Below are 26,725 nucleotides of genomic sequence, written 5' to 3'. Positions count from 1 at the left end.
GCAGATAAACGAGAACATGTTCCCCCTCCAGATGACACATCATCCCGATGTGGAAATATGTAACTAGTCCTTCATTGTCGGTGCCCACAGCATTGTGGGACTACATTCTCTTGGAAGACCATGATTTTTAATGAACATGACTCACCAGTAGATTCTCATGGATCAATACAGAAAGAGGTGCAAAGAGAAGCTATTTAATCAGCTACTATCCTAGTTGCCACAGTTCATTATCCATCACTCAACATTAGTCAAAACATTAGAGACTGTAAAAAGCAACTCCAGATTGAAAGCATTTTTAATAAGACAAAACTGATCCCTTAGAAAATGTTTGATAACATGAACATAGAATTTTAAGTAAACAAAGCACATACAGAATACCACTGGTAGCTCTACCATAACGTAGAAGAAAAGCATATTTGTAATTAGGTTTCTGCAAAAAACAGTAAGAAAATATAGTGCAAATTTAAAACTGAATTGCAGTGGCATTGAGAAAAGCACAAAAAATGAATTTGTGTCAGTGGAAGATCGAATACCATGGAAGATGGTTGGACAGAAAATTTTGTTCTGTGGGGTAGGTACAGTTCCCCTTTATTGAAGCACATAATTTAAGACAAAATGCATTTAAAAATGGTGTACAGGCAACAAAACAAAATGTCAATCAACTAGGAATTCAAATAAAATCATTTCTTTAAATGAAAATATACATATTGATAAAGGCTCAGATATGTCAAAAATGGTTGCTTTGCAGTAAACACATTGCACTTTTCTAAGTAAACATGTCCCAGTTTTCAGTTGCTGTTCATACAAAGCTGAAGACTTTAACTCCTTTGTTTAGCCTACCACCAGGCAGGGGTTTAACAGAAATTGTAACCCCAAAATAAATCTATATTAATGGAGGTATTCCTGACTAAGATGTACCAGAGGCCACTTTGAAGCTCCAACAGTATTGTTTATGAAACTCTTACACCCTCAATTATTTGTTAAGCTGTTTTAACTAGAGGCCCCTCAAGAAGATAAATTGAAAATAATTTAAGTTACAGATCCAGCAACTTCACAATATCCCTGCAAATTATGATGGTCTGCTGAAGCCAAACCACCAAAAAGCAATAAACCAAACCAGTATCTCATCCACTAAATCTACAGCTGTTTTAGGGAACATTTATTAGCCAAGCAAAGTAGGAAGAGATATACGTGGAAACACTTTTGATAATTCTTGCAGCACTATACATGATGCGGTTAATCAATGTTTGTTTGAAAGGGCCAGATTGGAAAATAAGTTACAGTATTTTGTTCGCCGAGAAAATTGCTTGCATATCATATAGCCAGGTAGTAGTCTCTTTATGTTGTCAACACATTCTTTAAGTACTGAACCTTTCTAATATCCTAGTAAGGAATGATCAACACCCATTCTTTTTATAATAATGAAGTTCTGAGGTTTCTTTTCCAAATATTAAATTAAGCAGTATTAAAAAGTACCAAAAAATCAAAATGGACCTCATTCGTTTACATCTTTTTTTATTATAAAAATAACTTAATGTGAAGCACAGCCTGCACTTTGCCTTCAGACATTCCTATGAGTTTTTGGGACAATGAGAAGATGTGTCCGTGTTAAGTGCTTCTATCATTGTTCTTTTTGTTGGAAAAGTATCCAACACAGCTGGAAGACTGGAGTATGATGCCGGCAAGCTAAAGGAAAAAATAATAAAATAAGCAATAATATTATGTTATTTATTGCATCAGTAATTTCATTTATGTTTAAAACAATTCATAATTGAGAATGCATTTTCTTTCAAAAATGTAGTAACCACTCAAGCATCAGCTTTGAGTGAACCAGTGATGATTCATCTCCTTTGGTATTTGTAGTATTCAGTGATACAAAGATTACATTCAATTATTCTGTGCACCAGCAAACAATTCTTACTTTTTCCTTCTGCTTGTGAAGATAATGGGTATCTCATTGAAAAACATGAATATTAAAGGGAGAGGAAATATTTACATAAGGACTAAAATTTTATTCATATATTACAAAAAGAAATGAGTGCGAATTTATTACTAGATGGCAGAATTAACAAACCATTCCACCCACCCATCCACCCCTTTTCAGGCTGATATCATCTGAGGATTATATACTTTGACTTGCAATTGACCCGGTCATTGAAATTATTCACCCCTCTAGTCAACTCAGACAAAATCAGGAAGCTTGTTTAGTGTTGACTTCCTCGTGCAGTGCACCATCGAGGAGCTCCTTGGCATATTCATTGAAATGTGAATTGTAATTGAATTATGCACCAAGTGTGATACAAAGCTCTCAAAGTATGACAAGAATTAATCTACTACCTGATGACAACACTTCCAAATTAGATTTTTTACCAAATTAAATCAGCATGGACCCATACATTAAGACAACTTTTAAATAATTACAGGTTTCCATATTGTACACAAAACTACATAGTGAGAGTTGGTACAAGTTATTCTGTGTTAATGGACTGTGTGATTGCAAATTGTACCAAACATTGTACAGGATTAACCTGTTGATTTATTTTGATGGGAGCCATTGCCATTAAACCGAAGAATCTAATGTTTATTCCTAAATTCCTCACCTTTTCAAGTTCATCCAGCTTTTTCCTATTTTACTGAATGCCTCCGGGCTTGGAGTTGTCATAGCTTCAAAATCTACTAACTGAAAAGGATAAAACCATTATTAAAATTACCATTTAATACATTTATCCAACAAGGATTGATTAAAATAAAGGTCAAATGTTTAACCCACGCCTAGTTGCCCAAACATGGATGGGCTGCTTTGAACCCTCTATAATCAAGCAACACAGCTGAAACAAGATTAGACTTGCTGTGTTGCCTACAACTGAATTTTGCAGCATTTTCAATTTGAAAGTGCTGTTCTTAGCACTCACACTTCACTGGTAGAAATGTCCTACAATTGAAAACTTCAAATCAGTTTGCAACTATATCTGGGGATGAAGCACATTAATGAACATGAAGCAGAAATCACCATGTTACCACAACCCAAGAAAACGTCAACTAAAACAGGAGGGAAGCCAATTGCAGGGTAAAATTACCCTACATTAGCCTGCACAAAGTAAACTTGTTAAGTAAATATGCAAAGAGCTGTGAGAAGAAGAAGGACCCGCATGTTTTAACAGAACTGTCTCTAGTAATGAACTGATCCAGAACTTGTATAATTTATAAATAGAATCATGCAGCACACCAATTCCTTGCCGGCCAAGATATCCCATCTAAGCCAATCCCATTTGTCAGCATCTGGCCCATATCCCTCTAAACATTTCTAATTCACCTACTCAAGTGTCTTTTAAATGCTGTTATAGTACCCACCTCAACTAGCTCCTCTGGCAGCTTGTTCCATATACCCACCACCCTTGGAATGAAAAAGATGCCCCTGAAGTTCCTATTAAATCTTGCCCCTCTTACCTTAAAACTATACCCTCTGGTTGTTGATTCCCCTACTCTGGGAAGAGTCCGTGCATTCACCCAATCTATTTCCCACATGATAAGATCGAAAAGATCATCCCTCAGATTCTTGCGCTCCAAGGAATTAACTCCCAGCCTGCAAAATCTTTCTCTATAGCTCAGGCCCTCGACATCTTTTAGACTGCTCCTTGGGGAGCCTTGTACATAATGTAAGATATTACAATTTGTCTTCCTGTCTTTTTGACGACTGAAGATTAGGATCATTGTCAGATATGGCAGCATACCGGGGCGGTCAATTATTTGCCAGTTCAGCTGCTGTTCACCTCGATGCTGAAGCGTTTCCATGCAAAGGGCAAGACAAAAAGCAGGACCCAATTGAGATAAAAATCACCTTGCCTTCTGTTCAATGAAAATGGTCGAGCAGCTTAACACCAGAGCAGTGTGTCGCTACTTCAATCAGCTATTCTCTTCTGCCCTATCCATGTGGGCCAAATGCAGGCAAATGGGACTAGTCAAGTATGCCAACCAAGTTGTCTTTTGCCTGCATTTGGCCCACAGACCTAGAAACTCTTTCTATTTATACATCTTACAAATGTCCTTTAAAAATAGTAATTGAATCCGATTCCATAGCGTCCTCTGGCAGCTCATTCTAGATACAGTCCTGAGTGAAAAGGTTGTCCATAATGTCCCTCTTAAATGTTTTCCCCCTCATCTTAAGTCCATGTCCTCTAGTTTTAAAATCCTCTCCCATGGAAAAAAAGACTTTGTGTGTTCACTTTATCCATACCCTTCATGATCTTGTGAACTTCAATAACGTTACCCCTCAGCTGGCTGCGCTACAAAAATAAATGTTCCAACCTATCCAACCTCTCTTTATAATTCAATATACTGGCGAATCTCTTTTGCACTTTCCAACAACGATATCCTTCCAGAACTGCACAAAGTACTCCTCGTGTTGTCTCATAACGACATGTACAGTTGCATCATGATGTCCCTACTTTTGTACTCAATACTCTTCCCCCCCCCCCCCCCAAATATTTCTCTGTTCAAATCCAGCCCTGGTTTGACATGCAAAGTACAACACGTCAGAGTTATATTCCATTTGTCATTCCTTGGCACACCTTCCCAACTAATCTAGATCCTGTTGTAAACGGACAGCCTTCCTTATTGTCTACTACGTTATCAATTTTGGTGTCATCTGTAAATTTACTAACAATGTTAATGTTATATTGTCATTCAAATCGATAATGTAAATTACAAATAACAGCATCTACCCTTGGGGCACTCCATTGGTAACAGGCCTCCAAATCAGAAAAATTGTCCACAAATACCCTTTGACTCCTTCCCCCACGCCAATTTTGAATCCAATTAGCTAGATCACCTTGGATTCCTTGCACTCTAACCTTCCAGACTAGGCTATCATGCTAGACCTTTTCAAAGGCCTTGCTAACGTCCATACATCCCGAAGAAAAGGATAAATATGGTCACAAATTGCTGGAATAACACAGCAGGTCAGGCAGCATCTCTGAATATGGATAGGCGATGTCTCGGGTCGGGATCATTCTTCAGTCTGATCAAGTGACCAGACCCTAAACATTGCCTTTCCATGTTTTCCACATGTCCTGCCTGACCTGCTGAATTATTCCAGCATTTTGCATTTTACTTTGTAAACAAGCATCCGCAGTTCCTTGTGTCTACATGAAGAAAAATATGCCTAAAGTATATTTTGAAATTAATTGTGCATAAAAGTCTTTTAAACTTCCAGGCTAAACACAATGTCGAGAAAAGGCCCACAATTGATTAATTTATTCTAGCACATTCAGCTTACTTTTCCTTTGGGGATTTTCCCTGTGATCTCTTTTCCACTAGCCATTAGTGCTCCCATAATGACTGAATATGCTACTACGCTGGAAAATAAAGCACAATTCATTAGAACACAGCAGAATTCAACACATTTTACAGCATAATATAATTCTGCAGGGTTCGGCAAAAAATATCAGGGACTTGTCCTGACTGTCTCAGGTTCTTGTTTCACAATCTGCCTCGGTAACATGCCACTTGAGCAGAAAAATAGTCAACTGGTAGTCAACGACACTGTGGGAGGTGTATCCCTGGGCTGGTGGCAACGGGGCCTCGCGGTCAATGAACGCGAGGGGGGAGAAGACAGTGGGGACCTGGCATGGTGGGACCGTGAGGGACATTGGGAGAACAAAGGGTGACCCGGTGTGGGGGAGGGCACTCTGGTTTATAACCCTCTGTCCAGAGGATAAGTCTGTGTTTTTTTGTCTGTTCATTTGTTCCAATGAAGGCTGTGCTGGGCACACGGCAGCCAGCCAACAGTCGCTTGTCTTTTTCTTTTGTTTTCACTTTTAATTTCAAATTTTGTTGGGACTGTTTGCAGACCATTTTCCCTCCGGGGATAAATAAAGTTTTATCGTATCGTACCATTTGCTCTCTCAGATGGCCGTTAAAAATTCAATGGCATTATTTTGAAAAACAAAATCTGTATTGCTATCCCCAGAATCCGGGCCAATATTTGTCTTTCAGAGAACATTTCTAAAATAATTTAACGTTGCTGTTCATGGGAGTTTGCTATGCGGGCAACATAATGCATTTCCTACTTTACAAAAGTGACTAGATTTAAACGTTTAACGTGGTTAAGATTTTCGGGATTTTTTCAGAAAAGATGGGGAAGATGAGAAGTTTTGTGAGCAATATAAAGTGGAAACTTCATCCACTTCAAAGTAAGCAATGAATTAGATTTGCACAAAGCATTCCCAGCACCAAAAAAATATGAAACGGACTTATTTCACAAATTCATTTTCATGGTAAGTCTTTTGCCTCCCATGAGTAAAATATTATTAAAAAACATCCTAAAGTTATTAAAAGAATTAGAAATTCATCAATAGCATATGTAATGAGTTAGAGTACAGACATTTTCCAACTTAAGTAAGGATTATGTTCGATAAACCCTTAAGTAAATCAGATTTAACGCAAGTCGGAATCATCTTAAGACTAGGTAGAAACAAAGAATTGCAGTTGCTGGTTACAATAGACAATAGACAATAGGTGCAGGAGTAGGCCATTCAGCCCTGAAGGGTCCTGGCATGAAATGTCACATATCAATGTTCTCCAGATATGCTGCCTGACCCACTGAGTTACTCCAGCGCTTTGGGTTGTTTCACCCTTAAACTAGGTACAGATCGGCACCACTGAGCCCTTGTTCACCTGCTGCCGCACAGTCGGATCAATGCGGCTCACGTTGTAACCCCTCGATGACAGCGTTTTCAACATGTCGCCGCCACCTACAGGATACGCACACTCACCGTGCAGCTCCCTCCCTTCTCACTAACTGCAGCCTCTTCCTGTCAGCAATTGCTTTGTCCACTGCGCCGCTTTCCCCCTCCGTCTTCTCCCCCGGAAACCAAGGTGGAAGATTTCTGCGACTCCAGGGAAGGAAGCAGTGGCGGGAGGGAGTGGGCAAAGTGGGCAAAACAACAGGAATTATTTCACCTGGAGGACAGTTAGAATTTGGAATACATTGCTTGGGGGGCGAGATGGAAGCAAGTGTCCTCACAGCACTAAGGTAGGAGCCAGATGAGCATTTGAATCATCAAGGCATAGAAAACTATGGACCAAGTGCTAGCAAGTGGGATTAGCAAAGAGTTGATGGTCAGCATGAACATGGTGACCAAAGGTCCTGTTCTATGCTGCATGACTCTCGGTTTAGAAACAAATTGCCGAGCAAATTGTTTGGAACATACTTCCCATTCAGTTTATCAATTTTTGCAGTTACTCTTTACAAAAAAACATTAAAATAGGTTATACTCCACTAACCTGGATCCTCTTGAGAGAGGCATTAGATTGTAAAAGTAATACACTAAAGAAATGATTAGGTTGCACACTGCATCGGCTTCCTGTTAAAGATAAAACAAAACCAGAAATACTGCTTAAAACTGCATCATTATAATCATTTAAAGACAGACTAGGCATAGTTCTTGTGACAAGCACAGTGGTTTCACGTGTGATTTTGATGGTGTATTGGCCTATGTTTTTGTTTCAATATATTCTATGGTCACAGTACATGGGAAATCTCCTGAAAGGTCTTGTTTAGTTTAGAGATACAGGCCCTTCGACCCATCGAGTCCGCACTGACCAGCGATTCCCGCACATTAATATTATCCTACGCACACTAGGGATAATTTACAATTATACCAAGCCAATTAACCTACAAACTTGAATGTCTTTGGAGAAAACCCATGCAGGTCACGGGGAGAACGTATAAGTTCTCGTTACTATTGAGTTAGCTGGATCTCAAGAGTGATTCAGAAATTATTATAAGTTCATAAGACATAGGAGAAGTAGACCATTCAGCCCATCAAGTCTTCTCCACCATTCAATCATGGCTGATCTATCTTTCCTTTTCAAGCCCGTTTTCCTTCCCCTAACCTTTGACATGCTTACTAATCAAGAACCTATTGATCTCCACTTTACAAATACCCAATGACTTGGCCTCCACCACCATCTGTGGCAATGGATTTCACAAATTCATCACCCTCTGGCTAAAGAAATTCCTCCCCACCTCCATTCTAAAGGTACTTCCTTTTATTCCGAGGCTGTGCCCTCTGGTCCTAGACTCTCCCACTACTGGAAACAGTCTCTCCACATCCACTATCTAGGCCTTTCATTATCGGTAGGTTTCAATGAGATTTTCCTCATTACACTAAACTCCAGCGAGTACAGGTGCAGAATCATCAAAAGCTCCTCATACTTTAACCCAATCATCCCTGTGATCATTCTCATATATCTCCTCTGGACCATCTCCAAAGCCAACACATCCTTCCTCAGATATGGAGGCCCAAAACTGCTACAGTTCTCTGTCATTGACTAGCATTCAACCCAGCCACCCAAATAATTGTTATTACTGCTTTGTACACACTAATAATACAGATTAGAATCTACAATTTAAAACAGCCATGGTAGGTCGTTTCACCAAACCAAACAGTGGTTTCAAAGTAACATCCCCACATATCCAAACATTTGTTCAATATGATCTCCAAGTGAATATTGAACAAAATTCAAATTACTGACTGACTTCTACAAACTAATAAAAGTTGTAAATAATGAATCAATGGACGCTCAGAGAGATTTCATTCATGCTGCAAGATGACCACAGGCAACTGATGATTTTAATCACCGTTAATAAATCTTTGATTTTCCTCATGAATGAAATTATTGCTGTAATCACTAAAATTACCTCAATCTCCTTCACAATTTTAACATTTTAAGAAGATTGTTTGGGGAATTTGAGGTTATTTCAGTTATCCCAAACAAACCATTGAGTGAAAAAGACATTTTTATCCATCTTTTGAATATATAACCAACCATTTTCAGAACATTGTAACTAGTAATACTTCTAGATGTACAGCTTGAAAAAAAATGTAATTTTAAGCAAAACAATCTTACCCCAAGCTCAGTGGAAAGTATCAGTGCCTTTCCTTTGCTGCTAAGGTCCTTGTACAGTGCTTCTATTTCATCGTGATATTGCTGAGTCCGCTCCTCAGTTGTCTGAGTTTCCACTGAAAACAGCATGTTGCCAACTCTGACATAAAGGGCAGAGAAAGGAAAGGAATCACTCAATTTTTTAATTTCTTCTTCCCAACTTTAGGTTGAAAATTTAAGAATCAAACTTTATTGCTTTCAACACAGCGATGGGACATGCATCCAGTGTAATTGGCAGCACACCTATTTTGGGGTAAATTCTGTACCACACCCTATATAATGTGTCTATAGCTCAGTCCCAACAATTTACGCACACATCTGCACGAGCTCAATACCCCCGTTCTCCACAACTTTCATGTACGGAGATTGGCCACGCTGATTAATGTGAGAAACCTACATTCCTAAGAAACCAGGTCAAAATTCTCAGCACTCAGGCACAGAACAGAAAGTAATGGCAATATCTGTCCAGCCCAGATTTGGTCAATTATTCTCGGACCCATTCCTCAGATAATTTAAGAGGATATGTCATGTAGTTTGTCAAAAGCTGTCCTCCAGTTTATTTACTCATTCCAATTTATTTTCAAAGCCCCATTTTTGGCTTTTAATTTGACAGACAAGCCTTTCCAATTGAAGGGTAATTAAAATGTGAATTAAAAAACCAAACCTCATACAAACTATTAATTTCACTTGTGTAGGTCAACCTACCTGTCACCAGTTATTGTGATGGTGAATCCGTCATACTCCTTCCCTTGAAATTTTAAACTGGGCACCTTTGTGTTTACAGTGAAACCATCTCTGGTTTTACTGTTGAACTGCTTCCAAAAGAAAGAATAAATATAAAGATTACCAGGGGATAATTTAAAGATTACACCCAGATTCTGTACAACACCATTAAGAATACAGAAGCAGAAGCCCTATTCTTTGGAAAAGAAAAGATTTAACTGATGTGCATAAAATTATGTGGTACCTAAATTAATTAAATAGGAAGGATATATTTCCAGGAGCTTGGATTTAAATTAATTGGTAGAAAGCTGAGGAGTGGTGGAAATATTATTTTCATCCAGATCATGGTTAGGATCATTGCCTGAAAGGATGTTAGAGGCAGACACCCTAATCACATTTGAATAATGCTTGGATGAATACTTGAAGAATTTGATATACAAATTAGGAGCAGGAATAAGACTCTCACGCCTGCTCTGCTACGAACAAAATCATGGTTGATCTGACTGTAACCTTAGACAATAGACAATAGGTGCAGGAGTAGGCCATTCAGCCCTTCGAGCCAGCACCGCCATTCAATGCGATCATGGCTGATCACTCTCAATCAGTACCCCGTTCCTGCCTTCTCCCCATACCCCCTCACTCCGCTATCCTTAAGAGCTCTATCCAGCTCTCTCTTGAAAGCATCCAACGAACTGGCCTCCACTGCCTTCTGAGGCAGAGAATTCCACACCTTCACCACTCTCTGACTGAAAAAGTTCTTCCTCATCTCCGTTCTAAATGGCCTACCCCTTATTCTTAAACTGTGGCCCCTTGTTCTGGACTCCCCCAACATTGGGAACATGTTTCCTGCCTCTAATGTGTCCAATCCCCTAATTATCTTATATGTTTCAATAAGATCCCCCCTCATCCTTCTAAATTCCAGTGTATACAAGCCTAATTGCTCCAGCCTTTCAACATACGACAGTCCCGCCATTCCGGGAATTAACCTAGTGAACCTACGCTGCACGCCCTCAATAGCAAGAATATCCTTCCTCAAATTTGGAGACCAAAACTGCACACAGTACTCCAGGTGCGGTCTCAACAGGGCCCGGTACAACTGTAGAAGGACCTCTTTGCTCCTATACTCAACTCCTCTTGTTATGAAGGCCAACATTCCATTGGCTTTCTTCACTGCCTGCTGTACCTGCATGCTTCCTTTCAGTGACTGATGCACTAGGACACCCAGATCTCGTTGAACATCCCCTCTTCCTAACTTGACACCATTCAGATAATAACCTGCCTTTCTATTCTTACTTCCAAAGTGAATAACCTCACACTTATCTACATTAAACTGCATCTGCCATGTATCCGCCCACTCACACAACCTGTCCAAGTCACCCTGCAGCCTTATTGCATCTTCTGGGATTCCTAGTCCCATAGTTCTGCATTCGGTCTATTCGAACAACTTTTCACCCTCTTGCTTATCAAAAGTCTATCTATCTCCATCTTTAAAATATTCAATGTCTACTTCTGTTTCATCCATGGCCGAGGAGGCCTAAGAAGACTTCTGTTGTCCTCTGGGGAAGAGTTTCAAAAAGTAAAAAACTGCATAATTAATTATTTCTTTAATGGTAGCTTATTTTAATAAGCATGGTGTGCTGGCTGGCTGTAAATAGTGATGTTTCACATGAAGTGTAGGACTATGGAAGTGGGATTAGGCTAGGAACAGAACAGACAGAGTAGACTGAATAATCTCCTTTACACGTGAATTTTCTTTGATTTTAGGATTCATCAGGAGACATGAAACCCAGATTGAAACAGGGCAAAGCATTTAGAGATAACATGGAAATAGATACGAGTAAAATCATTTTGCATTTACTTATCTTTATCTAAACAGATTCCTAGTCCCATAGGCTGCTACGTTTTAATGACGTTTCTAGATTATTCAAGCATAAACTATTTTTAAAGCAAAAGCATTTTCCTTAGCAAAATTACTTTCATGATTGGGAGAAGGTCTTCCACTTTTTTTACTTTCTCCAGGGCATTCCTCACTTCTGAAAGTCCTTTGGGATTGTTTGCACTAGAGAGGAGGAGGAAAAAGTTACTTTTTCAAAATGGTTGCTTGATTACAACTATTCTAATATCTATTCATTTTCTACATTCTTAAAAACCATACAACTATAAATCTGAAAAGCATGAAAAGGTCAGCTTTGCGCGTAAACATTCCTTCCTTTCCCCCTCTAACAGCTGCAAGAGGAGGGGAAAATGGACAAAAAAACCAAAGCAACAGTAAGCAGTGAAACACTCTGGGGGAAATCCTTCCATCAGATAGAAATTAGTCCAGTAGATGGTATGGAACATGGTGTGATCCAAGATACTTCACATTGCCAAATAAATCATTTGATCGACCAGTGTGAAATGAAACCACTTCATGATCTGCTTGATAACAGCAACACTCTAAACCAAGCCAAACAGGCCAGAAAATGCCAATTCAGACTGATGGTCAGTGATGTGGCCAATGTGAAGAGTGCTCATTTTCATTAAGAATAGAAAAAAAGTTTCCTGATCATCAATGAATGGGCATACTAAGCAAGGAAGATGTAGGACGTATCTCTTAATAAAATAGTCCATCAACACTCCTTTCTTAAAATCAGGTAGCTCTGTGCAAAAAGCTGTTTTCTTTGGATACAGATCACGGACATAAAAAATATACTTCAATCCAGAGGATGAATGAAACATTTGGGAAAATCCCTTCAAATGTATAACCACCCAATACAAACCCCATGAAAACACTGCAAATCATGCAACAACACGACCAGCATATTTATTCCATTTGAACGCAAAAGGTATTTGCTGCATTTTCAGCTCATTTGATAATCAAGTACTTTGGAAATGCAGGGGCAAAAGTTGGAGTTACTGAAAGATATTTTTAAACTGCACAAAGTTGGCAGAGATATTTCTATCATTTTTAGCCACGGGCGAGGTATTAGAAGACTAGAGGATAGTTAATGTACTTTTATTTAAGAACTACAGGCCAGTAAGCCCATCAATAGTGGTAGGTAAATCACTAAATCTGAGGGGTAGGATCTACCAGCACTTGAATAGGCAAGGACTTTGTGCCTGGGAAATCATGTGCCTGGGAAATCGTCTTACACAAAATTGTTGAAGATGTCACCAAGAGGATCAACAAGGGCAGGGGGTGGTTGGATCCCTTGGGATCCAGTGACCTAGCAAACTGGATAAAACATTAGCTTTGTGGAGAAGGCAGAGGTTGTTAGTTGATGATTGTTTCTTTATATTTTAGGCCTGTGACCAGCGGGGTGCCGCAGGGACTGCCGGGTCCACTGTTATTTATGTCTGTATTCAGGATTTGGATGACAATACAGTTAACATAGTTTGTGAATTTGTGGATGACACCAAAATTAGTAGTAGTGGACACTGAGCAAGACAATCGAAGATTACTAAGTATCTGGATCAAGTAAGGAAGTGGGCCAAACAATGGCAGATGGAATTTAACAAGAGTGAGGTGATGCATTGTGGCGTGTCAAGCCAAGGTAAGTCTTCACAGTAAATAATAGGGCCATGGAATGCGTAGTCTTGCAGAGTCAGATGGGTACAATTTGCTGAAAGTGGTGACACAGGTGGACAGAGTGGGGACATACTTTCCTTCATCAGTAAGGGTACAGAATACAGGAGTTCAGACTTTAGCTGTATGAAATGCTGTTGGAACCACACTGGAGTACTGTGAGCAGTTCTGGTCACCAGCTACAGGAAATATGACATGCATTTGGAAAGGGTGTAGAAGAGACTAACCAGGATGTTACCTGGACTTGCGGGCTTGAGTTTACAGGGAAGGGTTATGGAAGGCTGGGACTTTATTCGCTGGAATGGAGGCGGCTTAGGGGCGACTTCACAGAGGTATACAAAATATTCAGGCATAGATGAGGCGGAATGGTCAGTCTTTTTCCCTTGGGTAAATGAGCCCTGAATAAATGGCATAAGTTTAAGGTGAGAGGGGAAAGACTTGAGACCCGAGGGACAAGTCTTCACACAGTGGGTGGTGCGTATATGGATCCATAGTAAGGCTTGTGTCTGTTGCATAATCATGGAAAGTTATAACATGGTTCTACTTTGGTAAACTATAGAACGTATCATTTTTGGGTCACCATTTTGTCAAATAAATGCCTGATTAAAATTAATATTTGAATGCTCATAGTTAATTTAACTCTGCAAAATAAAAGGAAAGTGAATTACCCATGATAAACAAGTATTCTGTCTTTTATAAAATTCAGTATTTTGTCAAAATATGCCAGGTACCGCATGTTAATGATTTGACCCCTGCGGGAAGAGAAAAAAATATATATTAATGGTCATATACAGACAATATTTACACAACCAACGAGCTTCAGATAAATTTGACTGTGGTTATGTAAAGTTAGAAAACCACCAGGAAATACAAAATACCTACTGCTAGGTTTCTGTATACTAGGAAATCACTCAGAACTGAAAGGAAATTGTTCTGTCTTCAGGTAACAAACATGATAGTTTATGTTACTCATTAAATGCCTACGAATACCTCCTTCACATTCACTTACTTTCCTTTGCAATGTACTGGTTAGTTTTGGAATTTCACCTCATAGATTTAAAGCAGGAGGAAAATTGTCCAATGCCCACAATGTTGCAAGCTGTTTGTTTTCAGCTTTCTTGACAATTTCTAACATTACAACTGTAACTATACCTCAAAAGTACTCCACTGACTACATTCTGAGCTTGGGAAACGCACTGTGTTTTTATTTCATTTCAAGGCCATGATATATAGGATGTACATTTGTAACTGAAGAGCGACAAAATACTGGAGTAACTCAGCGGGACAAACAGCATCTCTGGAGAGAAGGGATGGGTGACATTTCAGGTCAAGACCTTCAAACTATAGTCAGAGATACTGCCTGTCCTGCTGAGTTTCTCTTGCAGCGCCAGAGACCCGGGGTCGATCCCGACTACGGGTGCTGTCTGTACGGAGTTTGTACATTCTCCCCGTGACCTGCGTGGGTTTTCTCCGAGATCTTTGGTTTCCTCCCACACTCCAAAGACGTACTAGTATGTAGGTTAATTGGTTTGGTGTATGTGTAAATTGTTCCTCGTGTGTGTAGGATAGTGTTAATGTGCGGGGATCGCTGGTCAGTGCAGACTCGGTAGGCCGAAGGGCTTGCTTCTGCGCTGCATCTCTCTAAACTGTAAACTAAACGCCAGTATTTTGTGTCTATCTTCAGTTTAAACCAGCATCTGCAGTTCCTTCCTACACATGTACAGTTGTAACCTGTGCATCATATTGAAAGCAATGCTCCCATTCACTTGCATGTATCACCAGTTGTTCTGAAAGATCGTGTTGTGCTGATATTGGATTTATTCACCGAAGCCATTGAACAAGGAGCAGTCATCATTAAACGGGTAGGATCAAGCAAGTCAATCACAAATCAACATATAAGAAACATATGCACATATGGGAATGGGTTGCTTAGGCGATAGGAGCCACACTGTCAGGGCACGGGGAGCTAATCTGGCACGGTTTCAACCAGGAAATTCTGCATTACCCTACTCAAAAGCCGCAGGAATAGAAGGCTCCATAGTCTGTGCTTTGAAGGACAACAACAGCAATTTGATATCTCCCCACTAAATGAAGAAACCCATGCCTGCATTCAACATGACCAAGACAACATTCAGACATAACTTTGTTATGTTTGCCTACTATGTAGGTTTTTTCTCTGTTGAATGTCACGTGAATGATAGCACCTACAAAAATGGTCAAATCTGTTCTTTGTTGCCATAAGTTGTCGATTGTCACCTCTGCTTGACAGTGAATTTACTCCCACGGTGCTATAGGGTAGGGAGATCCAGGATTTAGATCAGGTACAGTGAAGAATTGTGTGCAATTTAGAGATGGTGGGGTTCTCATGTACCTAATCCCCTTAACCGCCTGCGTGGACAAAGTTCCATGGCACAATGCACAGAGTGAAGTTCTCTTTGGCCAAAATGTCTCTCTCAATCATTTTTTTCAGCAAAATGAAGATGTACCTGATAAGGTTTATATGATTATTGAAGCCACGGCTGAGGCTTTGAGGTGGCATTTGGTCCAACCACAGTACTGGCTGATCTGGATCCGCAATCCTAAGGTCAAAATGCAAAGGAAAGCTAAGTTAATTTATGACAACCTTCCAACCACTTGCTTATCAATACTCCATCCAAACCTGGCAGCATAGCACTCAATAGAAAAAGACTTTGTTGGTAAAATAAATAAATGCTGCACAACCAATGGTCTGTTGAAGGGCACACGGGGGGGGGGGGGGTTTCTTGCAGCATCTGCAAATTATATTCTTGATACATCCAGAAATTGGCCATTATCTACTTTATATTGAAATAACATATTAATCTTAATTCTTTCCCGAGGGCAGCACCTCCTGCTAAGTAATGCATTACAAAAACACAAAGAGATGCTGAGTGGGACAATCGACCCACCATCCCCATTCTGCTGTCCATAAACATTATACCTCATCTTTCAAATTCAGCCAAATTTTCCTGCATTAACTTTAAATTTGTTTAATAAATAAAAAGATCCATCTATCTTGATGGTCAGCAACCAAGTCTCCACAGCCCCCGTGGGCTCTTCCAAAGATGCATTACCTTCTCGATGAGCTATTTCATGCCCCCATTCTGAATCTGCATCCTTTGAGACTGTACCCCAGCCAGCAAAACAAAACGACTGCATCCGCCTCAAATAATTTATATATTTTATGCAATCACAAGTCAACTCTGTCTCACTAACACTCTGCAATCTCAGGAAGACTCTCCTATTCAAATTCCCTTGCAATAAAGGCCAACATCTCATTTGTGATGTCAACTGTTTGCTTCACCTGCACATTAACTTGGGAGTGTTAGGAAACACTCCAAGGCCTTCCTCCTATCCTTTCTTACTTTCCCTTTTTGCCTTTCCTTTCTGAAAGGCAAGTATCCTGGATAAATTCATTCCTGACACAATCATTTGTCAAACAATGTCTCTATAATGACCATCAGATCTTAACCATTTACAATAATTCTGGGGATAATTTGGCATCCAGTTCTTCAGAAATCTTGATGCTTTGGCATCCAACTGACTCACAGGACCCAAACGTGAGCCAGACGTTGAGAGTACAAGCAGGGTGTGCAGCCAGAGCTGAGGGTTAGCATCCTGAACACCATGGATAAAGAATGTCAGTAAGCTGGAGCTGGGATCCAGTGATCCCAGCTGAGTGTAGGCAAGGCCAGGCTCCAGACTGTGGGCCAGGTGTGTAACCAGTACCAGGGTTGGCATCTAGAACACCATGGATGAAGCATGAAGCCTGTCAGTAGGTTTACAGTTGGAGCTGGGATCCAGTGTGCTTAGGTATTTCCCACTCCCTTTAAACTTACTAGGTTCATTGGCCAATTTATTATACTACCCTATAATATGTAAAAATAAAATTCTACACCAATCTCTGAACCACAAGTTCAATTATGATCTTGTTGATTCCATATTTCGTTTTGAGGTTTTTGTTCCAGGATGGTTATGAAATCATTCCTGATCCACCATCCACATTCTTTAACTGTGTCACTAGATAGTAAATGCAATATTTTATTGGGTATTAATACGAGGAACATCCAATCATCTGATGCGTGATTACTAGATTTTACAAAATTCTAAGGATTCCCAATTAAATGAGTTTTACTAGTGCTTCTATTAACACAAAGAGTTCCTTTACTCTGTTATGAATGCTGCATGCATTTAGCGAAAGAGACTACAATGCCCTTTGTACTATTTTTTCTAGTAATGACTGTAATCTCTTGTTTACATGCTCTATCCCTCCTTTTTCGACTCGGGTTATCATTACTCATTTCTGTAAGCACACAACTGCCGAACCTTCCTTTTTAACCTTCGAAAACTCCCCTCATCAGAATCCTTCTCCCATTTCTCTACTATTTAGCGTACAGTCTCATCTAAACCCAATTATTGATTCACTGGACCCAGTTTGATTCAGGTGAAGTGCAGGCCAAGGGAAGAGCTCCCCCCTTCCCCAGTGCCAACACCAGTGCACGATGAATTGAAACACTTTTCTTCCACACAGCCTCTGAACCATAATTCAGCTCCCTGACCTTGTTGGTTCCATGTTTTGTTTAAGGCTAGATAATTGATTTGGAGGATCTTGTTCCATGTTGGTCATACCATCAGTCCTCATCTAATAGCCATATTTGTTAACAGCAAGAATCACTCAACTCTTGCTGTTAACAAATATGCAAATGAAATATTTCCCTTCCTAGCATCCCAAGCATATAGTGCTAATCCTCTTGTCTGAACACTTGCCCATTGACAGACACACAACATCACTGGAGACGTCAGCCAATATTATCATATCATATCATATATATACAGCCGGAAACAGGCCTTTTCGGCCCTCCAAGTCCGTGCCGCCCAGCGATCCCCGTACATTAACACTATCCTACACCCACTAGGGACAATTTTTACATTTACCCAGCCAATTAACCTACATACCTGTACGTCTTTGGAGTGTGGGAGGAAACCGAAGATCTCGGAGAAAACCCACGCAGGTCACGGGGAGAACGTACAAACTCCTTACAGTGCAGCACCCGTAGTCAGGATCGAACCTGAGTCTCCGGCGCTGCATTCGTTGTAAAGCAGCAACTCTACCGCTGCGCTACCGTGCCGCCGGTAGCAGAAACTTCAAAACTTACGCACTGATGAAATCATTCTACAAGAATTGGCACTTTTCAAAGGCACTATTCTGAAAGAAGCATCATTATTTTAATAAGCAGACTCCAATTGCATAGTAAATAGTTTTTGCACTTGCACTTTTACATCACGCGCAGTTTAAAAAATAATCTAGAGTTAAAAATAATACCCTTCAGACATCTTTAACCAGAAAGTGCCTTTGTAGACAATTCCAATAATGGAACTTGTTTTTAGCACAACCAATCCATCTTACTAATTCTGCTTTTAAATTCATGTTCAGGCTCTCTTACAATTCTTCATAACTATAATTATTTAGCCACTGCAGTGTTGTGATTTGTGTGAGCATTGATTGTTTGTGTTATGTCACACACAATTACTATCTCCATCTTAGTATGATCCCACCAAACCTCATTACGCCATTACCTCCTCCATTTCACAGCAATATCAAACATGTCCTTCCATTGCATCACTCTGGTTTTGCCAGCAACACGGATTTTTGAATTTGCCCATGTTCGTTGTATAACCTGCATAATTTCTAATGTTGCGAGTCCCATAGCTGCAAACATATAATAAAAAGACACAACTGATTATAAAAAATGTTCTGTCATAAATATTTAAATGCATTTCTTGGTGGGATTGATTATTTTATTCCTTTCCTCTGCACTGCGCAAATGAACGAACAATGCTGGCAACTCTTTAAGTGGGCTCTTCACATCCCAGCCCAATCTTCTGGAGATTTTATGTAACAGTCATACCTCAGAAAACCAAGCAATTTTTCCATAGCATTCCCCTTACCTAAAGGCATAAATTAGAAACTAGAGAACAGTGAAAAACCATGCACATGTAGTTCCTTTAATGTAGTTAATTTGTTCAAGGTTCTTCACAGGGCCATTATCAAGATTTGACATGAGGAATTACTCGGAGAGATGACCACAACCTTGGTCAAAGAGGATCGTTTCTTGGAGTGGAGTGGCAGAGAGGATTTTCTTTGGGTGGGTAGTGGAAGGGCAGAATAGGGTAGGATCTCAGCAGCTTAAAGCAAATCCACACTGCTGGGATGAGCAAGAACAAAATTCTCAGAGGTTTGGAAACCTGGAGCTTACAGAGGTAAAGAATGACAAGACCAAAGAAATATTTAAAAATAAGGATGGAATTTCTTTAATTGAAATGTTCCTCATCTGGCCACCAGGGTTTGACAGAACATGAGGATATGAACAGCAGGGCTTGGGGTGAGCTTAGTAGGACAAGGATAGAAGTAAGGAGTCTGGTCAGGAGAGCTTTGGAATAGTCAAGTAGCAAAATGTGAGTTCGTACCTCGGAGCAAAGGTCAAGCCCATCACGTATTTTATTCAATCAATGGAAAATCTTCAGCTTTTTGCAAGTGCTTGTGAGAAACCAACAATACGCACAATTTCTACAAAGATTATGTTCAGAAGATACACAGAAAATTGCACAGAATGGTCTAATAGTGCAGCCCCTCATGAAAGCAATGCTATCAACAAAGGGTTATCAATTACTTTGTAGATGTAAAAATCAGAACCAGTCAGGTCCCGGAAATAGATGTTTTGTAGAAACATCAATGCATGGTTAAAATTCCATGGCATGGGGAAAATAAAAACAGCTTTACTTTAAAAAGATACAAAAAACATAAATCAATAACAGGTGTTGAAGGCAAAGTCAAATTTCAAAGGTCTTTTATTGTCACATGTACGAATTAAAGTATAGTGATATGCAAATTACCATACAGGAAAAAAAGCAACAAGCCACAGTTCCCGAAGTCGGTCTCTGACCAGAGATCGCGGGCTCCGTGATGTATATCCTCAAGCACCCACGGTTGGAGCATCGAGGTCAATCCCTGGCGCAGGGATCGCGGGGCTCCACGATGTTAAAGTCCCGTAGGCACCTGCGGTGGAGCTCTCAAAAGTCGGTCTCCAACAAAGACCGCCAACTCCTCGATGTGAGGCCGCAGTGCTGACGATGATACGACACGGAAAAATAATTTGCATTTCCGTCGAGGTAAGAAATTAGAATAAGTTTCCCCCAACCCCCCAAATAAAACAAGCTAAAATATACATTTAACACATTCTATTTAAACACAAAGAAAGAAAGGACAGACAGACTGTTGGCGAGACCGCCATTGCTGGCGCCATTTCAGACATTTAATGAAAGGTTCAAATGTATGACAGTAATGAAAAATAGCAGACAGAACAGCTCAGATACATGGATTTATAGCTGCGGAGGTTTCAATGGTATAGTGTACACTGATGCCAAGAAATGAAAACTCATTGTTAAAAGTCATAGATGTTTATTGTTAAACTTGAAGTTGCCGGCCACTTTTGAACACAGCTGATTAATGGTGTTGATATATGTACATGTACACACTTCAATCACTGCATAGTTACCTTCTTCTTCTTCTTGCGTTTGAGGCAGCAGAAATTAAGTAACGCCCTCCAGGCGCTGTAGCCAGTGCAATGTGCTGTTGTCAAGGGCCGTGAGGTCTACCCCTCCACCAGGGGGACGGAGGACAGTGCAGTTGAAAATGACGTGCTGCGCTGTTTGCTGGTCTGCTCCACACACGCAGGCTGCTGATGGACGCAACCCCCCAACGATGCATGTTGGCGTTGAACCGGCCGACCCCTGTGCGGAGCCGGTTCAGGGCGACCCACTCTTTGCGGGGCATGTCCGAGCCGGGTGGGGCTGTGGTGTTCGGTGCGACAGTAAATTGAGGAGGTCGCGATGTCTGTTCCCAGCTGGTTCTCCATGCTCCTAATATGTTGAAACCGGAGCCACAGAGGGTCGCTGCATGACGGGAGAAAGGGTGACGAGATGACAGGCGTTGAGGTCCCAGTTGCTGCGAATCCTGGGCGAGGTGGTGCAAAAGATGTTTGGCATCCGATGGGGCCTTGCACACCAGCCTATGAGTGAAGAACTCGCTGCGAAGCTTGGCTGGTGCGATACCTGCGAGCACCGGCAGGAGATCCGTCGGAGTAGGGCGTAGGCAGCCAGTGATGATCCGCATGGTGTCGTTGAGGGTGGCGTCTAGCTTGCTGGTATGAGCGCTGCGACACCATGCTGGGGTGGCGTACTCAGCGGCGCTGTACACGAGTGCAAGAGCACTGGTTCAAAGAGTAGATGTCCTGGCACCCCATGACGATCCAGCCAAGCATCGCAGGAGGTTGTTCCGTGCCGAGACTTTAGCACGGAGAGCTAAATACTTGCAAAAGAATTGTAGTGACAGAAAAAACATGAGGCATCAGCTATTTCTGTTAGAGCTACCCGAGTTTAAATTTTGAAAGTTACTATTGAGCATATGGGCAACTGGCTGAACCAGCAATCTTTTCAGCAAAATTCCAAATCAGAACACCCTGCATTGTGATAACCTTAAAACGTTACACTTAACACATCAAATTACATAGTTCACTTCATCAACAAGAGAGGTAGATTCAAGGGGTTGAAAGGAGCATACAAACTATTCAGAAATTCACAAATTCCTCAGCATTTTCCAGCTCACCTCTATGTATCCTTTTGTTTGGAAGAAAGCCTGGTGTGGCATATTGCATAAGTGAACCCAAGCGGTCTGCAGTGCAAATTAGCCCTTGCACATCTTCACTGTAACTCTCAAATTTCTGAGGCAGAACATCCCTGTAAAGAACATCAGCATATTACTTACAAGAACTTGCATATCTTAATATTCAAAAGGGATGACATTCGCAGCATATATGAACCTATTTCACTAGGCCCATCTCAATAAACACTCTTCTCTTTACTGCCAATAACATGTGCAATGACATTTTTCCAATGTGCTAATGTTCGGAGCAGGGATTCTTTTGATTTACCATTGTGCATTCTTTTTTAACATAAAAGCAGGAAGAGGACACATCCCCCTCCAAAGCTGCCCCTGTACCGTTACTTCCTCCTAGTCAATGCGATTATGGCTGATCTGCCTCAAACTTCATATCTCATCTACACCTCCTTGCTTCCCTCAACTATTCCCCTCTATCCTGTGCCCCACCTGGACTTGCATCTATTTCTCACCTTCCCCTACATTCCTTCCTCAAGGTTCACAATTCACAACTCTCCAGTCCTTTTGTCTTGCACCTTCTGTCTTTTCACTCAGGCCCTTGTCCACCATATTCCTATCAATAACCCCCTCACCTGTATCAACTGATTGTCTGCCAGACCTTGTCCTGCCCATCTTCTCTTCCAGCTTTTTCTTGAACATCATCTAAATTTGTACTCCAGAGATGCTCTAAAGATATTTAAAAAAACAGTGCTGGAGTAACCCAGAGGATTACTCTAAGTTACTCCAGCACTGTTTTTTAATACTTTGAAATACTTCAATAAGATCAACCGTCATTGTTCCAAACTCCAAAGAATATCAAATTTCTATAGCTGCTCGTGACAGAACAACCCACTCACCCCAGGAATTAGCCTAGTGAATGTCTTTTGGTCAGCTCCCAATGCTTGTATATCCTTTACTTAACTAAAACCACCAAAAAAAGAGATTGGTCCCTGTTCCCTCCGAATCCATTTGCCCACATATCTCACTTCCTCTGTCTACACTGGATAAATGTATTGAGCATTCTGGGATGCCTTAATATTCCATATCCAAATATTTACTCTGGAGAGTGTGGCACTGATGATGGGAGGGAAGAGGAAAACAGGAATTTCTGGACATTCTTCTGATTTGTTTGATCGCAAAAAAAATATCACTGTACTTTAATTGGTACACGTGACAATAAACAGACCTGTGAATCTTTGCATCATGATGGTTTTCTCACAAGATTTTAATCAATCTGGTTAGTCTATATTTATTTTCCTTTAAGTCGTGTGCTCTCAATGCTCTTTATCCCCTCCACCAACATATGTTAAATAACAGCATTTTGATCTCCTTTAGGTCCTTTTGGCGGTTCATTAGAAATCATCTTTTTTCACCGGAGGCAATCTCAGCACAAGAATTATCCCATTAGGATTAAGATAAAGTGAAATATCTTCACAAAAGGGTTGTAAATCTTTGGAATTCCATCAACGACTGTAAATAGTTAGTCATCTGTTCTTATTTCTTATTTCTTTTATGGACAGTTTAACTATGTTTTTCAGTTTCATTTAATAGTTATCTTTCACAGTTCCAGCCTTGGACATTAGGCACGCCCAATTAAAAGCTTGGCCAAGGAAACAAAACATCAACAGATCAGCAATTTTGTAAAATAGCAATTCTGTTTAATTAAACTTACTTTATATGAGGCTGTAATCCTGGTTGTTCTTCATAGTCTTCAATAAGGAAAGGAAGGTTCTTAGCCCAGTGATCCTTGAAATTGCCAGGTAGATCAACATCTATATTGTACTCCGTCACTGGCACATCGAGGTGTGCATGTAAGTAACGTGAATATTCTGCAAAGGATTAGGCAAATTTAACCATACAAAAGCATTCTCACTAATTCAGAATAATGAATAGAATTCACACAAATTTCCAGTCCATTTAAGACACTATAACATAGCCACTCTGATTGTCAAGACTTCAGATAACGAAATCAAAATAGTTTGCTGAAACACAAGTTACTGACCTATTTGTAACTTTACAGAACACTGGTTAGATTGCACTTGGAGTACCATGTGGAGTTTTGCTCTTCACCCATTAGGAAGGATGTAGTTGCACTGGAAAGATTGCAGAGGAGATTCACAAGGGTATTGCCTGAATTGGAGGACTTGAGTTAAGGGAAGAAATTGGATGGCTGAGTTAATTTTCTCTGAGGGAAAGGAGGGTAAGGGTTGATCTGATAATGTTTCCCCATAGTATTGAAAACAAGAGGCCAAAGGTTTAAGAAGAATGGTACATTTTCTACACCCAGAGTGGTTGATATCTGGAACTCATTGCCAGAAGAGGTGGTAGAATCAGATAAAAAGACCATGTTTAAACGACACAAGCACTTGAATAGGCAAGGCATGGAAGGATATGGTCCTAATGTGGGGAAAATGGGATTAGAGCAGATGGGCAAGAAGGTCAACAAGGACATGGTGGGCCAAAAGTCCCATTTTTGTGCTATATGATTCTATGACCCAGAAAGAAGTAATAATGGACATGAAGAGCACAAGGAGGCAGTAAACAGGACACCAGAAATTGCTGAAGTTTCAGCACATTATGACATGTACAGATGATAGGCGTCCAACTACGATTCTATCATTCTACCAATGAATGAGATGAGGGTTTTACATATTACCTGCAGGTAGTTTTTTTAAGCAGGGTTATTGAGCTGCATAATCCACAAACAGCCAACTAACACCACACTCCCATACACCAACTGCACAGGCAGAGTTTGCCACCTTTCCTACCTCTGGGCCAGATTTGAGGCATGAGGAACAATGTGAAGCATGAAGAGCACAGTCAGCTTCTATGTCAGCGTCTATGTTCCAAGTAGTAAAAATAGAGGACTGATAGGTAACCACATTTTCTCAGCAGGCTCTATTAGGTTTTAATTGGATCTTACAATAGAAATATTAAAATTAACTTCAGCAAACCAAGAAGAAAAATAATCTGCCAGGATTCCAAATTCTAAACCTTGCTGCAACTGCACAAACCATTATTCATACACAAGTGAAAGTCACTGAGCTAAACTACAGGACAGCAAATGCGACAAATGGAACTATATCCCAGCAATGCCAACAGAAAGAGACAGAGTAAAACTTGTGGAAACATTTGATAACAAAAAATTTAAGAGGAAATAAATAATAAAAATCGTGGCTATGCAGAAAGAAAATCAGAATTGCCTATTGGTTTACAGTGCCCTCCATGTTTGGGACAAAAACCCATCATTTATTTATTTTCCTCTGTACTCCACAATTTGAGATTTGTAATAGAAAAAAATCACATGTGGTAAAAGTACACATTGTCAGATTTTATTAAAGGCCATTTTTATACATTTTGGTTTCAACATGTAGAAATTACAGCTGTGTTTATACATCGTCCCCCCATTTCAGGGCACCATAATGTTTGAGACACATGGCTTCACAGGCATTTATAATTGCTCAGGTGTGTTTAATTGCCTCCTTAATGCAGGTATTAGAGTGATGTAGTACAATGTGATGGAGTACAACTCACCTCTGAGGTATTTCACTTTCAGATATTCAGAACTCGCTTTCTGACCTGGAAGTGGGTCATTTAACATCACTTTAGTCTGTGCTTTAATTCCTTCATAAAACTGTCCCATAGCAACATGACCCAGGCCCCTCATGTACTGGCAAACCTCATTGTATGGCTCCAACTGCAGACACCCCTGTTGTTTAAAACAAAAGAAAAAAAGCACAAAGTTGTTTTTTTCAGTTTTGCTCTTTGTGATATAGACAAAATGAATATGCACTTCAAAATCTCTCGTTTGTTTTATATCCTACACTTCATGAATTCTCTAGCCTAGTTTACCCTCATCAAACCTGTTACCTTTCAGTTCCCCATGTTCAATTTCATTTGCCACTTTTATGCCCTCCCAACTAGTCCACTGATACTTACCTGCAGCCTAGAACCTCTCACTTGTTAATCCACTTTCCGACATTTAACCTTGTGATTAACATCTACCATACGAGCAGACTCACTACTGAACCATTTGAAAGCCATTCACACATAGCTTTCAACCAACTGAAATGAAATTACCATTACCCCACTTTAATCCAGCTTGCTACTTGCCCTTGGCCTGCATTTCTAACCAATCAACCATGTCATGATTTGACTTTTTGATTCTGGTGGATTAAGCCACCTCTGTATAATGAATTAAGAAATTACTCTGACTCATGGCAAAGAGTGGAAGATCATTTCTCATAGCAGTTTGCAAGATAGCCAGCAGGTTATAGATGGAGGACAAAGACCAATCCAAATACTTGCTGCCTATCTCATTGGAGTAATTCAAGATAAAAAGGGGAGAAAGAGAAAATAAAAATGAATCTAAAAAATAAATATGCATAAAAAATTTAAATATATTCAAATACCTTAAAGTCTTTCAATGCCTCCTGAAGAGTACCATGATGGTAGAGCATCATTCCTCTCAATTGCAGGGACTGAATGTGGTTTTGATTTAGCATTAAGGCCTTCTGGAAACTTTCCATAGCTGCTTCAAAATCACCCAACTCTCTATGGAAAAATGCATTATCACAGCAGAACTGATCAGATTTTCCAGAAGATGCAACAGGTGACCATATATACAAAGTGATCTTCATTCAAAATGATCACGTGAAGATTTAGAAATTACAAGCTAAGATTTTTCTTGTACAGTGCAGCAAGAATAAACATGCAGGTTTCCCAAAAATAATAAATTACTCTGTAGTGGACAC

General features: G+C 40.2%; 1 protein-coding gene across 3 annotated transcripts in view; it reads right to left on the bottom strand.

The window, feature by feature from the left end:
- Window positions 1-283: 283 nt before the first annotated feature.
- Window positions 284-26,725, bottom strand: part of ttc13 (tetratricopeptide repeat domain 13) — a 69,161-nt gene continuing 42,719 nt past the window's right edge. For 2 of the 3 annotated variants that reach the window (XM_078405381.1, XM_078405379.1), the window contains exons 10-23: window positions 26,384-26,525; window positions 25,506-25,680; window positions 23,644-23,800; window positions 21,921-22,051; window positions 18,833-18,965; window positions 15,724-15,816; window positions 13,906-13,989; window positions 11,647-11,731; window positions 9,655-9,764; window positions 8,914-9,049; window positions 7,285-7,364; window positions 5,276-5,354; window positions 2,601-2,680; window positions 284-1,686 (exon numbers count right to left, since the gene is read on the bottom strand). In XM_078405381.1, coding sequence (XP_078261507.1) covers window positions 1,572-1,686; window positions 2,601-2,680; window positions 5,276-5,354; window positions 7,285-7,364; window positions 8,914-9,049; window positions 9,655-9,764; window positions 11,647-11,731; window positions 13,906-13,989; window positions 15,724-15,816; window positions 18,833-18,965; window positions 21,921-22,051; window positions 23,644-23,800; window positions 25,506-25,680; window positions 26,384-26,525 — 1,600 coding nt within the window. In that variant the 3' untranslated portion in view covers window positions 284-1,571. The remainder of the gene's footprint in view (window positions 1,687-2,600; window positions 2,681-5,275; window positions 5,355-7,284; window positions 7,365-8,913; window positions 9,050-9,654; window positions 9,765-11,646; window positions 11,732-13,905; window positions 13,990-15,723; window positions 15,817-18,832; window positions 18,966-21,920; window positions 22,052-23,643; window positions 23,801-25,505; window positions 25,681-26,383; window positions 26,526-26,725) is intronic. The other variant, XM_078405380.1, reaches the window with a different exon arrangement.

Source organism: Rhinoraja longicauda, chromosome 9 (assembly GCF_053455715.1).
Source record: "Rhinoraja longicauda isolate Sanriku21f chromosome 9, sRhiLon1.1, whole genome shotgun sequence".
Lineage (NCBI taxonomy): Eukaryota > Metazoa > Chordata > Chondrichthyes > Rajiformes > Arhynchobatidae > Rhinoraja > Rhinoraja longicauda.
The sequence above is the reverse complement of the archived record's forward strand: the minus strand, read 5'-3'. Positions and strand labels throughout refer to the sequence as shown.